General features: G+C 31.9%; 2 protein-coding genes across 11 annotated transcripts in view; one reads left to right on the forward strand and one right to left on the reverse strand.

Annotated features, from left to right (window-relative positions):
- The window catches only part of LOC145276914 (uncharacterized), a 229,912-nt gene extending 217,726 nt beyond the window's left edge, over window positions 1-12,186 (reverse strand). For 7 of the 10 annotated variants that reach the window (XR_013868060.1, XM_080128431.1, XM_080128404.1 and 4 more), the window contains exon 1: window positions 11,867-12,186. Coding sequence is in view for 6 of the 10 variants with exons in the window: in XM_080128431.1 (XP_079984557.1) it covers window positions 11,867-11,925 (59 nt within the window). In the remaining 4 variants the exon portion in view is untranslated. The remainder of the gene's footprint in view (window positions 1-11,866) is intronic. The other 3 variants (XM_080128454.1, XM_080128447.1, XM_080128423.1) reach the window with 1 other exon arrangement.
- A 495-nt stretch (window positions 12,187-12,681) lies between these two features.
- The window catches only part of LOC145276950 (uncharacterized), a 95,407-nt gene continuing 90,037 nt past the window's right edge, over window positions 12,682-18,051 (forward strand). The window contains exon 1 of the mRNA XM_080128468.1: window positions 12,682-13,780. Within this exon, the coding sequence (XP_079984594.1) occupies window positions 13,587-13,780 (194 nt within the window). The 5' untranslated portion in view covers window positions 12,682-13,586. The remainder of the gene's footprint in view (window positions 13,781-18,051) is intronic.

Consider the following 18,051-nt stretch of genomic DNA (forward strand, 5'->3'; position numbering starts at 1 on the left):
CCTTATAGTTTTTGGCTGTTTACTATTATTTTGGTTTCAGTTACTACTATGCTTATGATAATCTAATATATATAAAAGCGAAAACGCGTTTGTTTGTGTGCGTGCATTTTTTCGTATGCCCGCCAAAAGGTTTTTGGGGAGGGGTGCTCAGTGGTATCACTGTTTCTTAGGACTTTTTAGATACTGTCTAGTTTATAATATGTCCAATTTACGAAATGAGGTCGTCTGTATTTTTTTTTTTATTATGTTACAAATTTACGCTATAATTTCACTTTCTCTACTACTACTGATATATATAAATATAAACCACAATCGTTTAAATTGTTAAAATTAATTAAAAAAAAAAAAAAAAAAAAAAAATTTTTTTTAAAATGCACAGGATTTATCTCCCATAGAAAAAATGGTTAACGGTCTTAAAATGATAGAATGGCCTGAAATGGGGAATTATTTTACATAAAATTCTAAAATAATTTTTGTTTATTTTTCATTAAAGTTTTTCAGGGTGTTCACACATGATTTCCTAAAAAAAGTAGAATCACATATTTTGGAGAGGTAATCAAATGATGGAGGTGGGGGTGGGGGGGGGGGTAACAGAAGGTGTTAATCTACAATAATATCAAAGAAATATTGCAGTATATTTATTTTTAAACAGTTCTAGATTTAGATTTTAGTTTTTTGTACATAAAATGCATTACAATTCAACTTAGAGTTCTCTAACTTTTTTCTTTTAATGGATACATAGTATTTTTAAGGAATCGCGGCATATTTATATGGATTATGGTAATTTTTAATGGCATATTCTGATTAATTTTAATGGGGTTTTAAACATTTAAAAAGATTCTTTCTTGTTGCATCAAGCTCTTTCTACATATGGCATTATTGAGATATTTTAAGCTATTTCAATTTTTTCATATACATCTGCTAGCTTACGTCGCATCTTTCATGTTCACTGGTAACAGTTTATGTCAAATATCATTCATTATCGTTGTAACATAATCCTCATTTTGCAGCAAATATTCCTCGAAACATCTTTGCTGGTTTGGTCATGTTCTTTGGCATCACACAAATGATTTCATCCACAACAGAAAAAACAGTTGGAACGTCATACACCATCCACTGACTACGAAATTCCTACAGCTACACATCTAGAAAATGGGGCTATTAAGCCTGACAGTGATATGGGACGAGGGACAAAGTAGCAACCCTAGTTGAAGTAAGCGTCCCTAATGATGCTGACCTTAACAGAGCTGAGAGGGAGAAAATAACAAAATACCAAGGACTTATGTACGACGTGAAAAGAAACTGGAACCTTAAGATCTCCACTCCAGTCATTATAAAAACTATCTTGGCAGATATACCCGGCGAACCAAGTGCAAGAGAAACACAAAATAGCACTTCAAGGGACGGTTAGAATCTTAAAAAGATCTCTCGGTTGAAGTAACTAAAACTAATGGGGGAATGTTTGGCATCCGGAAGAATGCCTCATTCCCAGCAAAAACAAAGTGATAAGAAAATTAAAACAAGGGAGAAAAGCCATTGAATCAAGCCCCTCCTCAGAGTCGGAAAAAAAAACAATGCTGAGGTCAGCTAAAAACTTGGCTCAGAATGATGAAACAAGATATGGTGCTGATCCTGGACCTTTGCTGGTATGGCTGTCACCACTGGAACAGTGATTGATTAACACATATCTGCTACTGTAATGAACTGGTCAACATTCACTCGGGACGCAATAAATTATTTGGATGGAGCCAGACAAACTGCTCCAAGGTGAATGCCGAAACAAGTACAAATATTGTTTTTCTAAAACGATTAATGCTAATATTCCATTAGCAGCAGCAGCTGCTGATTATAAAACTAGCGACGTGCTTAACCCTTTATGATCTGGTTAAACTAATTCTTCAGTCGTAAATAAATGAATATAACGGCATAAATAAAGTAGGAATCGATTCAAACACACCTTGTACGTATTAGTTCAGAATCTGGGTAGATGCCAGATACCTCAAGATTGCAACTGTCCATTACTTACATTCAGTATGCCGCCATCTGTCTCGGAGAGTGGAGGATTTCATTTGTTGCCATAAACACACTTTTTTCAAGCACTATGGATAATAATCAAGGTAAGTTTATGAGATGCAAAAATTCACAGTGGTAGTTTAACTGTTGAACTTCATAATTTTTCCAGTTTGAAGACAATCATAGTATTGAACTAACTAAAATTAACAATAAATATATTTTTTCATCATCTACATACATTCAGGTTCCTATTTACTTGCCTCCCCATGAGGGATGAGTTAGACACAAGGTCGTTTTTAATGTGGGGAAAATCCAGCTCCCAAAAAGGGACATTCTGAATAGGAACAAAAAATAAAAATTGCCTCAATCTAGAAGGAGTTCTCCTTCATTAATCGACGTCAGAAAAGGTGAAGTGTATTATCAGAACAGATACTACACTTTGCTCCTCACCAATTCAGGTTATAAAGGGTTAATATGGGAAAGTAAGAAAGTGCATTCTTCCAACTCAGTAAAAAAACAGGCTGGTGTTTTGTAGCAGCATCAGTGGAGGATGCTTCATCTTATAGCATTAAGGCAATACTGTCATGATAAAAAGTCGTGATTACATTCTGTGGTAAATGTTTTAAAAGCCATGTCAAAAATGGAAACTCAATATGATGCACTCTAACTTACTGATTATGCCATTCTTTATTTTATGAAATAAATAGAAAAACTTTAGCCAGACTGTTTGAAATCAGTCTTATATTAAAACTTAGTTGTAGTTTCAGAAAATATATTTATGAGATGCAAAAATTCTCAGTGGTAGTTTAACTATTGAACTTCATAATTTTTTTTTAAAGTTTATTTAATAACTTAACGTTGGGGGTCATTTTTCAATTATAACGTTTAAATTTGACCTATAACAACTATTTAAAAGTAGTGCAGTACCAAAAATGCATAAGGACCTATTTTTTGTTTTACAAAAACATTTGAATTATTGCATTTTTCACCACAGCGAACATGTGAAACCTTAATAAGGAGAGTTGTGTTGATTGACCACAAAGTGGGGTATCAATTTATTAGAATGTTATAATTGAAAAGTTATCCCCCACATTAAAAGTCATTAAATAAACTTTTTAAAAAAATTTCCCTGCTAATATGAAAGTCAAACTTGAAATAAGATGATAATCTGCAGAAAAAAATAAAATATAAAAAGGAATTAATTTTAGGTTCAGGTCCGAGGAGGGAAAGTTCGTTCAGGTCCGAGGGGGGAAAGCTCATTCAGGTCCGAGGGGAGGAGGGGCTCGTTCAGGTCCGCCAATGCAGCTTGTGGCTCTTTTATAAAATAGTGGATACTTCGAGAAATACTGATTTTTTAAATGAGCTCAATTTTTAAACTTCAAAATTACTTTTTGGAAGCCAATTAAAAAAAATAAAAAAGATTCTACATTTTTTTTAGACAATTAAGTGAGAACATCGAAAAATTTTGGTGTAAAAAAGTAAATAAGAATTTAGAATGGGTGGGTTAGGGGATCAGTTTGCATATAAATTTTAACATCAAATGATCTCATTTCCAGACCATTCTTGCATTTTAGACTAGTTAGTCTTCCAAATTCTTGATATTTTTTTTTTCTGAAAAGTTAGTATAAAAAAAATTTCCCTATCAGTAAATCCAGGTTAGAGTAACAAGCCCACCTCTTAAAAGTGTCTTATCACTAACCCTAGTTGCATAATTTAAATGCTTTCGTTTCTTTTACATGGCTATAATCACTCAAAATGATAAAATAAGAGTTTAAATGGAAAAAAAATTCACATATAATGCTATATTCATACAAACACATAGAATACAGCTGTGTAAAACAAACTCAAAAGTGTTGAACATATATATATATATATCTTCTAATATATAATGGGAAAGTAGGTGTTTGTATGTCCAACTAAAAGTTGAAAAATACACAACAGGCCACTACTGTTGGCATTGTTTCCACCAACATGGCTTCGGATGTATAATACCTAAAACTTAGAAAAAAATATCCAATTCTTTTCAGGCCAGAGGAATAGTTGGCCGAAATGTCGTGAAACAACAACTAAGAAAGATTAGGATAATAGTCCGCAATAAATAAATTAATTTTTTTCAGGTTTTAATGTTGAATTAATTTGTGAAAAAGGCTTTTATGCTTCATTTTTTTAATATCTTCAAGTATTTATTCATAGGGTTTAGTTTGGTGGTTTTGTAGAGAAAAATTGTTTGGTTTTGCAAAGTGAAAGGAAAAAACAATAACATTGGTGCATTTAAGTCAGGAAGCAGATATCTTCAGACCACCTGATCTGATAGCACCAGACCAATAATTGGAAGATAGAGAAGCATAATGTAGACATCATAAAAAAAGGTTCTATATTCTGTATTTGCAATAAATTCATTTGACTTTTGGCGGCATTCAACCAGATAAACATAGAACACACAGCATACCGAATGAATGCAAACCACACACGACGAGCTGCAGTGGCTAAGTTAGTTATGGGCAACCAGTTCCAGGACTAGCTGCAAACACCCTAGATTTGTGGACCAAAAGTGGTTAGACATCAACTTTAATAGTGTGTAACCACATTTTCAGCTGGCCTTTCAGGCATCTTTGTCAATCTTGGAGTGGTTCTGGAACTATTGCTTCGGGGAAACTTTCTCATGTTGCGAAAAGCAGCATTGCCAAACCAAACTCTTTAATAAATTCATTCCAAGTTTATGAACACTTTTCAACAAGCAAACTACACCCAACTGAATCAGTAAACTGACAATCTTATTGGGAGGAGTTCCTGACCAAATGTGCGCTTTTGTGACAGGATTCCAAACTCGTGTAAAGCAGCTCCTACGCGCTTTATTCAAGGTGGAAGGTTATTTAGAAACATACTGTTTAATCAGAGTGAGTTTTGGATTTAAGGTGAAACCAGTAGCCAGAGGATTGTGAATACAATACACTGAGCTACATCAATCTCCAATGCTGATCAAACTTGCACGAGGAAAGACCTTGCAAACTTTGATCCAATACGTAAGGATTCAACTTCTTTGAGAAATTGAAAAGTGATACTCTCATGCTCGGACTACAAGTTTAGGAGAACAATATTCTGGACTGGAAGGGAGGAGCAGAGATAACACGGATACACTTAGCTCTGACGCAGAGAGGTGTATTTTCAGTGCACACTAGGTTAATAGGTCATTACTTTGTGTACCAATGGCTTCATGTCGCAACCTCTTTTATAAAACTCAAGCTAATATCAGTTACATCTAGTTAAGAACGCTGAATAAAAAATATTTGTCAGCCTCCACAACAATAGATGAAACATTGATCCACCACTTCATCTTTGAGTCAGATCATCAATCAGCTGAGTGGAAAAGTCGGTGAAAGATGGCCAAAGGGACCAAACATCAGCAGGCAAGGTTTTAGTCTTCATATTTTGGGAGGCGCCAGATTTTTTTTTTTTTTTTTTTTTTACTCACGTTCATCCCTAACAAGACATATCACCACTTGAACGTAAGGGGCTACTAATTGGGACCATACCTAGGAAAGAGTAACAAGATGTTGGTTTACGTTACATTTAAACTTCTGCATATCAGTACAGTCAGGGAAGCAGGCAGCAGGAAGGGAATTCCAAAGTCTAGCTGTTTGAGGGAAGAAACTATTAGAGTAGAAGGCTTTCTGGCGTTTAGGGACCTCAACAGTGACGGGTGAGATTTTGTTGCTAAGCGGGTTTGTCAGGGATATGTATGTCAAGGGGGGCACAAGTGCAAGGAGTTCATCAGAGCACATTCCATTAAAATATTTGTAAAACAGGCACAGAGATACAACATTGGCGACGGGACAAGGATTGGAGCCTATTTTTGACCAAGTGATTTTGAAGCGTTAAAATCTGTATATCATCCTAGAAGGAGATTATGCTGACAAATAAAGTTGAATTTTGTTTAAAAGTTATTGTGTTATTAGTAAGGCTATGACAACACTCTTTTTTGTTGTTTTGACTCTTAAGTACATATCCGACACAGACCACATCACTCTATATAAAAGCATATAAGAGATCAACGGATACACACTCAAGAGTCAAAACAATGAAAAGAATATCCTGCTGTCCTAGCCCGAGTTATTAGTTAAGCTTGGAACTTACTGATTAAAGTGTTATATGCTCTAAGAATGAGCCAAAATTTGCATATACGAAATATGAATCCGGAAATCATAATAAATGTATTTTATGGAACTTACTACAGACAAGGCATGAAGCCATTTAATGCAAATAACTAAAAAGAATAAAAGAGGATTATTGGAGCCCTGTACTCAAAAATAAAAAGGAGATTCTATTTTTTTTTTTTTCTTTTAGGTGATTACATGAAATACTTGGTAAGGGACCAGCTTCATCCAATATATAAAACTCACTATGTCTGTCTCCATATTTTCAAACTATCTCTTTCAAAACAAAAAGTTGCAGAGCGGCGCTATGGGCCTCAAATGATTGGGGATTTTTATGGACCCTTCTTTTATGGGTCTTTAGCCAGTTAAAATAGTTTTTAAGGGGGTAAAAATTGAAAAAAATCGTTATGCATTTTGTACGTTCATCTTCGTTTATTTTTAATCGGTTCATATGCATGTCATGTTGGTACAGTGGTAACATCACCAGCTTTGAATGCTACAGTTTTGATTTCGGTTTTGATTCTAGCTGATGGCACCCAAATACATTTTTTTTTACTTTTGAAATCATGACTATAATAATATATGTGGAATTTGGACAAATTAAAATATCCTATTTAAGAGTATTTTACCCCCCTTAGTAGGTGTGGGTGTATGTATATATATATATATATATATATATATATATATATATATATATATATATATACACACATACACACATACTCCTATAAATTTGTTTTTTTTTTTGTGTATTGATATTCATATTAAAAACCCTCTTTTCTATTTATTTAAAAAGAAAATAAACTTTGTTATATATGGTTTGTGGAATTGTATTCATCTGCAAAAAATCTAGCTAATTTGCATATTCTTTTAAACATTCATTTTAGTTAATTCCTTATTAGTGCTTTCAGTTTTATTATGGGATGATCATCTTTAGTTAACGTGTAATTATATTCATGCAGATATTCTACGTGATTTATACTTGTGTAATATTTGCATAAAAAGGTTATAGTAAACACAAAACTCTTTCTATATATACTCATGTATGTGTATATATATTTATTCAAACTTGTGCGAAACTTTATATTTGGGTTTTAGCTGGGGAAAATTGGTGCAAACGTGAAAATTACAAGAAAAAAAAAAGGATTTGCCAGGTGAAGATCAAATGACGGCATTACGAATATTTGTGTAACGTAATAGCTATTGGTTTAGGTTTGAATATTTAGCCTTGCAGCAAATACGTCTTCATATCTCAGGTATTAACGTCAAAGAAAAAAGTAAATTATTAGCTATACGTTTTGGTTTCGATTCTTGATGGTGGCGTCCATCCATAGCCCTCGAGTCCCTGGAGGGGCATAGGCCATCTACGCGCGTGAGGACAACTCTCAACCTACATACTCAACAAATTTTTAATCTACAGACTTGAAATTTGGTATATAGGGTATTCAAACATGTGGGAAACGTTTTAATCAGTTTTCACCTGGAAAAATGAGCTGCTAAGGGGGGGGGGTCATCAGATTTTTATCTGCTTGTCAACTGTTTCACGACTGCGCATGCGCAAATCATTCACATGACAGCTTTCTTACGCTAAGAATAAGTTTGAAAACATTTTAAAGATTGTGTCAATCTTGCCTAATGGTTATCGTACTTCACTCACTGTCTTTAGGTTTTGGTTTCCATCGGTTCTCCTGCTAGTATGTATATATACATACACGTAAAATGATCACTTACTTCCAGACAAAATAACATTTTAAAGAATATATGACCAATTTTTTTTCATATAACTCTAGATTATTTTCTTAATTTCTTTGATCAATTGTGTTTTTTTTTTTTTTTTTTGCAGAGGATGGTTCAGCATAAAACGTACATTAAGAGAGATTCTACTATTTTTTTTGTGCGTGTGTGATTATATATAACCACCCTGAAAAATTAGGCATGAAAAAAAAAAAAAAAAAAAAAAAATTTCAGGGCACTTATGCATGACAGTTACACGAGGTGAATGTTTATATTTCAGTTTCAAGAACCGCTGACAGATGTCACTTGTAAGGGGTCAATAACTCTTCCTTTTCTGAAAGTTAGTGCAAACTAAAATTATATATTTTATACAATCTTTCTGTAAAAAAAAAAAAAGGCAAATTATTCTTAAACTTCTATAAATGTTTCATGTTTTTTAAATTATATTTTGCTACATTTTTATAAAACCTTACCGTAAAAAAAATAAAAATAATTCTAAAAACAATCTATAAATGTTTCATGTTTTTTAAATTATATTTTGCTACATTTTTATAAAACCTTACCGTAAAAAAAATAAAAATAATTGTAAAAACAAAAATATATATATATATATTTTGGGGGGAGGGGGGTGATTCTTTCAGGTGCACCCATTTTTTTTAACAAGTGATTCATAACTAAAAATAAAATAATAAATATAAAAACATGAAACATTTATATGTTTCATGTTTTTTAAATTATATTTTGCTACATTTTTATACAACCTTACCGTAAAAAAAATAAAAATAATTCTAAAAACAATCTATAAATGTTTCATGTTTTTATATTTATTATTTTATTTTTAGTTATGAATCACTTGTGAAAAAAAATTATATTAATACATTAAAATCATATTTTGATACATTTTTTATACAATAAATGTTTCGATTTTCATATTTTTGTGTTATTTCGTTATATATTTTTGCGTTATCATAAACACTTGTTTATATCTGAGATTCACATAATGGCCGTTAAATGGCAGTTCTCTTTCTAAGAACAGGAGGTCGATAACTCGTCTATGATACTAATATGTAACTGTCATACAGAAGTGCCATAATCAGTTTAACATAAAAATCTAACGTAAAATAATAACTCACTTTCTGACCCAACAAGCGTTTTAAGGAGACATAAGAATCTTTAGTTTTAACTGAAATCTTGGCCATTTTCTTAACTTCCTAATTGTACATTATGTATTGTGTTGGGAAGGGGGTATTTTTTGTTTTGCCACATGGACTTAAGGTTAATGAGTAAAGTTAATTGAAAGGCATATAATTATGTTACGTTTTATTTATTTTTTACATGTAAACCGTTTTTGAGCATTAAAAAGTGTTCTCATTTTTTTTTTTTTTAATCTCTTTTTAAAAATTATTTTCGGTTATATATTTTTAAAACTATGCAGTAGGAAGTTGAAGGCTCGGGAATCGATAATCATTATACATTAAACTTTATATGCGAAACTGATCCCCCACCCCCATACACTCCAATTTCTAAAATATATTTGTTCTTTTTGGGGGGAGGGGGTGATTCTTTCAGGTGCACCCAATTTCATTAACCACCAACTTTTTCATGGTGTTTACATGTCATTTCTATTTATCTATTTTTTTTTTTTTTTTTTTTTTTTTGATAGATTGGCATACATTTACGAATCATGTACAAATTTACCTTTTGTTTGTTTTGGACATTTTTCATGCGATATCAATTTTTTTTTTTTTTTTTATGTATCAATTTTTTCTTAAAAAAAAGAAAAAAAATTGAATTTACAGAGGCTATGAAAACAGACCAGTTCTCTTTAAACATCAGAACGTTATTATTATTGACCGGAGGGGGGGGGTCGGTACTAGTGTACTTATTAACCTGTGCTGAAATAATAACGTTATCATTTAGAAAGCCATTCTTAACATGGGAAGAGAAGGATGTTTTGTACCTATTCTGTAGATTAACCTTACAACTTAATAAAAACAGATATAAAACTTTAATTAAACTTGAAAATACTATTTAAAAAATAGCGCAGATCAATAAGTGCACTAGCACCCAAAAATTCTTAGGTACGAGACGAATCTATCTAAAAGTTCAGGCGTCGAAATCGAACGTTTAAGATTACAGAGTCCAGGTGATATTTGAAGATCATGTTTATTCCATTGCATGCGAACACGATATGGTTGTTGGTTGTTTCTGTTTTACGGCATATCAACCCTTTTCAGGTTATTTAATGCCGAATCCAGTGATTTTGAAAATAAATTTTTTGATAGAATATATATATTTTTTTTTTCAAGTCGGTTTCTATTTAACCCATAGTTGGGACCCTAACAGGTACTACCACTCTCCGGGTCAGAGTGGACCTGAGAGCAATGGCAATTAAAGAGTGGCTCCACAAATCCCGCAAGCTGGGGCCTCACTATCGGATATAATTTAAGGTCCTATCCAGGACCGAACATGATATGGGTATCATTTTTAAAACATAGAGGGGGGGGCAAAGATTTGCTCAAATGATGTTTATAAAACGGAAAAAAAAAATAACTCGTTTTTCTTCATTAGAATGAAACTAGATTATTGTTAAAACTGTATCTACTGCCTCAAATGAATCACTTTTTAAAGATGAAATGATGTTGAATAAGGTTTTCACTGCAAGGTGGTTTTTATTTCTTGCAATGAACCCGTTTCTCATTTTCGACGGCCAACAAGAATGGAAAAAAATAAACTCGAACTTACTGTTCTAATTAAATGACATCGGATCATGTAAAACACTTGACTATGAATTAGGATACATTTTGCAATCCCCTCCCCCCTTCCGAGGTTGTTAAATAATGACATTTACTAAAATATCGATCAACATGTATATTATCGGATTCAACAGAGGTTTTGGTTAATCGAATTGGTTATTTAAAAAGCTATAGTTTTATTTTTCGTTATAAAATTATTCGTTAAAAATATTTTTATGCCTCGGTTTGGGGATTAATGTAATCCTACCTCTCCATTTGATGGAAACAAAATTAAAAACTAATGTTTTTCGATAAAATTTCTGCTCATTTTTAAAACGTACCACATCGTCTTCAATCTGACAAAAAAAAAAAAAAATGGCTAAACATGGTTATTTAAAAGTTAAAGGAACAATTTTAAAAATAAAATCTAATGTCAGAATTAAAATTTAATTTAAGTGATTAGCAATTTTAGTCACAGCAACAAGTTTTTTTTTTTCTTTTTTTTTCTTTTAGAGAGAGATAAACGATTCGAAATTTGCAAAATTTATGGTTGTTTATAGTAATAAAATGTTTTACTCTCTTTTCGTGGATCACATGACATTGAAAATACGCGAGTTCTATTGCGTATTTTGTCTGAATTTAGCAAGACAAAAATAAATGCGCTAATATATATTTTTTTCTTGGAGAGAATATTAAATATTCACTAAAGTAGAGAGGAATAAAAAATGGGGGAAAAAAACACACACACACAATTCTAGTGGCCAAATAATCGGGGCTAAATTGCCAATAATTATTTATGCGTAGAATGAACCCCGACTTTGTGAACACCTGCAACGAAGAAACACTAGTCAGTGATGATAGGTTTATAAAATCGGTCCAGATTCAACTTAATTTATGCATAAAGCCTTCCAAAGAGGAAGACAAAAATAATGGTAGTATAAAAAGAAAGCATTTGTGGAATTTTTGATAAAAAATAAAAATACTCCCATGTTAAATGTTTTTCTTAATGAGAAATGGGATGCACTAAACTCCTCGTGGATAAAAATGGCAGGAGAGACACGCATAGGTGATGTTAGACATTGAACCAATAAATAGATTTCAAGGACACCTCTCATACCTGCATGTACACACAATATGTTCAAACTCTCTTCTTTCATCCCATGCAGTAATGGCTGACATTTCCAGTGTATCTGCGATTATTACGATTTAATGTCGAGACACAATACAAACCTTCCACCGGCATTAGTTCGACCTTTTCTCTTGCTTGCAGCACTCATCGCAGTCGCCATTTCTTGTGTATCTATCGCGATTCTCGCATCTGGTCCTCCCAATTCCCCTGATCAGATGTGTAAAGCGATCAGACAAAGCTCGATCGTACTTTTAATTTGTACAATCGAATCATTAAGTCGGTACAAAATGCTTTAAAAAAATCAATCAATATTTTTTTTTTTTAAATGTACAACATTCAAAAAAGTCTGAGTTCTGCACGCTCTTTGTAGTAGGCTCAGAATGCGACACGCGCAATCTTACACACTACTTTATGATATGACGCACTATTTAATGATGTCATTTCGTACCAGCTCACATCTGTTGTTCGACGATTTTCAAACTTTAAGCTTTTAATTTTATTTCAAAAGTACTACACATAAAAATATGGAGAGTTTTTTTCCTATAAAATGGCAAGTTATACACTCTGAATTGAGAGTGCATCGGCGATCTATTTTTTTTTTACTGTAAATATTTTGTATGGTGGTGATGTGTCTCCAGACGAACTGTGTGAATCTTTATGAAAGCCTATCTTTGATGTAAACTTGTCACATTTTTCTATTCAAATAGCCTTGAAATATTGTTAAATATATATTTTTTTTTAAATTAAAAGGTTTAATTTACAATTATATATGTATGCATTTTAATATAATTAAAATGTTTTGATGTAACACCAAATATTCTGATATTAGGTTTTATTAAAATTGGTCATAGTTGTTCTTCCGTAGAAAAGAAAAGTTAAAACCAAAAATAAACAGTTCCGGTTATTTTACGGAAACGCGTTTTACGCCTGATAGTAATCTCATTACAATTTAAGTTAATTAAATATATTTTAACAATAATTTAGAAAGACAACGGATTAAACGACTGTAGCCGAGCATATTAATAACAGTGTAAACTGACCACTGTACGTGAAAACATGCGCAGATAAAAAAAACAAAACAACACACAAAAAAAAAAAAAACTCTTTAACTTCCGCCGCCGAAATTGTTGGCCAAGCACAAGAAAACAGGTCCAATTAAAAAAAAAATGTCATCTAATTAAAAGCGGATGAAAAATGCTTACAAACTCGAAATCGACGACAAATGCCTTCATATTTTCGGACAAATATTGTAAATGTGTTGACTTATATTTACCTCACCTATTTTTGAGTAAAAGGAGATAAAAAAAAAAAATATTATACCTGGAAAAGGGGAGCAAAAAAAAAAAAAAAATCGTAATCATGACAGAAGGAATTTCAATGCATTTTCCATTAAAAAATGATAATAATGAGGGGCTAAAGGTCACTGCGTCCAGTTTATTTTCCGGACAAACTCATCCTCTTGACAATCTATGTCAGTATATCCTGCATGATTTATATATACACAATTCCGTGTAATATGATAACCACACGTAAGTTTTTCACACACTGATGTTTTTCCTTTTAATTTATATATGTACAAAACTTAAAAGGGACATTTTAATTGGAAATTAATTATTTTAACCGTTGTTTATTCGGCGAACTCCTGCAATTTTATGCACAATTTTTACACAACCATTTAATTTTCTAAAGTGAACAATACATCTATAAAAGAGTAACTATTTTTAACGATAAAATCGATGCAAGGATTGCAACAACAACAGCAATATACGATCAGATTCCGTATTAATTTATAAATATAATTTCCATAACTAAAACTAGACTATGGCCAATGCTCGTCCAGACAGACCGACATCTTTTGAAGAAGGTACATCCGAAGGGGAAGACGATCATGAAAATAGTACCAACAAATCTTCATTCGACTCTTTATCTAACACCAAGCAAAATGGTGTTCCTCCTGTACGGAATGTTGATCGGTATGGTTTTATGGGCGGCGACCAATACACCAGTCCAGATGAGTGAGTATTTACTCTGTTTTCTTGTCCACCCTTTCCACCCCGGAATGACCCCAGCATTTCTTAATATATATATATATATATATATACGTATATATATATATATATATATATTATTGCCTCGACATAAAAAAAAGTGTTGCTCAAAAGTGTCTACTTTTTAAGGAACTTTCTCAGTTTTTCAACTACTTCTGCACAAGAAAAATAGTCTTGATTTATTTATTTATTTTTTAACGATTCATTATTTATTACAATGCGTATTCAAATTTTGATTTGCTCTAATTGTAATCAATTTCACAGCTGTTTGTGTGATGCGATGATGATTGATGCACCGGTTGAATATTTTAAAACTTTGTTCAGTAATAACTAATTTAACATTTCTAAACCAATATTGTAATTTGTTATAATAAAACACAAATTAAGAACGTGGCACTTGTGCATTTTAACATCCCTGTGCAAATTTAGAAAACCATTTAGGATGCAGGCGGGGCGGTTTGTTAACTCGTCTCTGGCTGTGGACGAAAAAAAAAATGCATGAGTGTGGAGCAAACTTAAGGGAAAGTGCACATCCGTTTTTGCTTTAAAATATCGGTTGAGTGGCGTGACTGAGCGTGTTTTTCTTCAGGTTAGGAAGATTTTAAAAAAATAAAATAAATTTTAATTCTAACCTGAAATAACTTTCGAATTGACACTTATTTCAAAATCACTTATGAATTTCGTACGACCACAGAGAAATCACCAAAACATTAATGGGGGGGGGGGTCTAAAATGATAATTCGAAAATGTAAATTATATCGAACGTTTGTAAAGTAAGCCAAATTGGAAGTTAGTGTTTAGGGTAGCAGCAAAAAACATTTCGATGATTGAGATTATCTATGCTTCAAATTCCTTGGCGTTTTACCCAATAACAAAGTGTAGTCTGTCCTGATACTCCACTTTATCTTTTCTGTCCTCGGTCAATGTCGGAGAAATCCTTCTAGAATGAGACAATCTTATTTTTGTTCCTATCCGTAGTGCCCCTTTTGGGGGAGCTGGATTCCCCTCCCACATTAAAAACCGACATTGTCTAACTCTGTCCTCGTGGGGAGGCAAGTAAATAGCAACATAATGAAACTTGATTAAAGAGCTGCTGATAATTAAAAACATTATAGGAAATCGTCTTCATATTTTGAAACCATTAAATTAACGCACCTTAAAAATAACGCACCGAATGTTGAGAAATTCTATCACAAATCAGTCAGATCTTCACAAATTTTTGGCACTTTCTGAATTTATTTTTATAATAGGTTATTCCTAAAATATATTTGATATATTTTTGTACGATACTTTTTAAGAATTCGCTGACAATTTACCCAAAAGAGCTCCTAAAAAAAAACGCGACTTGTTATTTTCCCCCAGACCATTTGTCCTAACTCGAATTTATTTTATTGAGATTTAATTAAATGAGGAGGGAGAGATATAAATGCAGCATTTTTTATTTTTATTTTTTAATCTCATTGCTATAATCTGTTAAATTGTAAGAAAAAAAACGGCGGACGTCTGCGAGATTGCCCCCTCCACCTCTAAATTCCACAATTTTCATATTTTAAACCTTTTTTCCGGTTAATCTCATCGATTACAGACTTAACTTTCAGATTAAAGAAATAAATTTTTGAAAAAAGCAATTTTTTATTGGTCTTATCGTCGGGGATCAGTTTTCACATTCTACTTAAATTGAACACCCACTTTATGGCCATCATTGAGAAGAAAATAGCGACACTCTCACGTGACCAGTAAATATTCCCGTCTTAAAAAGGGGTTACGAAGGGAACTTTCTTCTTCCTCCCCCCCCTCTCTCTCTCTCTCTCTCTATATATATATATATATATATATATATATATATATATATATATATCTTTTCTTTAATAAATTATTGCTTGCCTTTGGTAACAATTATTTGTTGTGAATTAAAAAATACTTGTTTGCCCCAAATATAAATTGGAAATGTCCTATTTTAGCGTTGGAAAAATATATGACCATAATCATTTAAAATAACTTTGTATTTAAACCCAACAAAAATATTATTTATATCAAGTTCAAAAATTGTTTTATTTGTAGGAGGTTGTGCAGAGCTTGCGTGTTGCTTTTGTAGTCAGGGTTACCGATTTGTAGGACCCATGGAGTAGTTAACCAATTTGTAAGGGCGTTCACCAATTTGTAATCGGGATCTATCAATTTTTACAACCGAGATTGCAGGTGCAGAAATCTTTTGAAGTTGAAGGTAGTAGGGTATCCAAGGGACCGTTAAAGGTAAATTTAACAAGATCGCCGATCAGTAGAAGGGTGTCACCAGATCACATCCTCACGTACATAAAAATAAAAATATAGAACTCCAGAAAATAATAACACTTGACAAAGAACTTGAAATCACTTTATTAATTTGAAATAAACAACATTTATTTATGTGTTAGGAATATTAGTTCGAATCGTTCCAATGTAAGTGTTTTCTTGTGTTGAGTGTTCGTTATGCAGGATTAGCAAGGTGCGGATTTCGTGAGAATAGCATGAAATTTAAAATTGATATTTCTGTGTCCAGAGCGTCACACATGTGGCTTGAAATAAATGTGATCATTTTCTGAGAGAAAAATGGATAGTCCATAATCATGAGGGCGAAAGCGTATGTATTCATCACATAAAAAAAACAGTGGTTCAAAATAACGTTGTTTAAAAAGGTAGAATTAAATTCTCATTCAATATGGTAATTTTCCATGACGAGGATTAAGGTGCATGTGTGTAGCACACTAATTTAAGACATGGGATTTTAACGCCTTTCAGTGGTGGAGTTATTCTGACATCCGGTCTTGGGGAAACGAGAAAACTGATTTGATTTTTGTGGCAGATCTTTATATAGTGATGTTCTTGAACGTTTCAGCCAGTTTTCTGTATCTCTACTAGTGTTGGGACAATTAATCGGAATCGGAAAAAATTGTACCAATTTTTCGATGCCAAAACGATTCTTTTAGTTGTATTTATTATTTAATTTTGTTTAAAGCAAAATCTTTCATTACTAGTAATAATGATAAAATAATAAATATTTATTGATTTTAAATCACAAGTGAAGTTAAAATCGATAGATCATCCCCCACAAGTATATTTTTACGTTAAGGAAAATATTTGCACATTTAACATGAGTGTTTTTACGGTAATCAGAAAAAATACAACCATGTAGTTAAATATTTAGAGATTTATAAAGAATTGGAATCAGTAATTTAGTATGGAATCGGTATGTGTATCGGAATCAGGGGTAAAAATATTGAAATCGATCCATCACTAATCTTTACGCGAGGAAACATAATTTAGTTCCTTTGCTTTATGTGTGCGGATTAACCGGAAAAAAAGTTTAAAAAAATGAAAATTGAAATTTAGAGATGGGGAGCAATCTTGTAGACATCCTGCAAAAAACTTTTCGAATAAAAATGTTTAAGATTTTAAGGTTTTTGTTAAGTTACACTTTTTTGTTTACAAAACCATTCGACAAAAGTGACGTCATCATAATTTTGACTCTGTATTGAAGAGGAAGGACCAGGTTTTAAATTGCATATAAATATTCTTTATTTTACACTGAAATAAAACTGACAAAAATATTAGAATTTTTTTTTTGTATATTATTTTATTTCAGTTTATATATAGTTCAGCTTTTTAAAAAAAGTGTAATAAAATTAACGAAATCGATCAATTATTTGATTTTTTGAGAGAATTTAAAAATAAAATATGAATCAAATGCGTTTGAAAGCCAAATCACAACATAATATTAGGAAAATAAAAAATATTTTACTTGTTTGAAATTTATAACCTATATAATAAATACGTTATAGATTTCAAACAAGTAAAATGTTTGTTTATTTTCCTAATATTACGTTGTGATTTGGCTTTCAAGTGCACTTGATTCATATTTTATTTTATTCAAATTAAAACAACATTTCTATATGGAACTCACACCCTTGAAAAATTAAAAAAATCGAATTTTCATTAATTACGTCAATATGTAGAAATGACATTCGGTTCCATTTTTCTTGTTTTTAGCTTTTTATGTGAACTTTTTGGAAAAATTCACTGGTTTTAGGAAGAGTAAAAAAAAAATTAGATTTTTTTTTTTTTTTAGCATCTTGAGAATACAGGAAAAATTACGATGAATCAATTTTATTTTACAAGTTTTGACTGTTATTATTTGCTAGGAGGGTTGAAAATTCTGCCTTCATTAGCATCATACCCAGGTTGTTGCAAATGCACGTGTT

This window comes from Euprymna scolopes, chromosome 1 (genome assembly GCF_053919585.1).
Source record: "Euprymna scolopes isolate OS-2025 chromosome 1, ASM5391958v1, whole genome shotgun sequence".
NCBI classification, from domain to species: Eukaryota; Metazoa; Mollusca; class Cephalopoda; order Sepiida; family Sepiolidae; genus Euprymna; species Euprymna scolopes.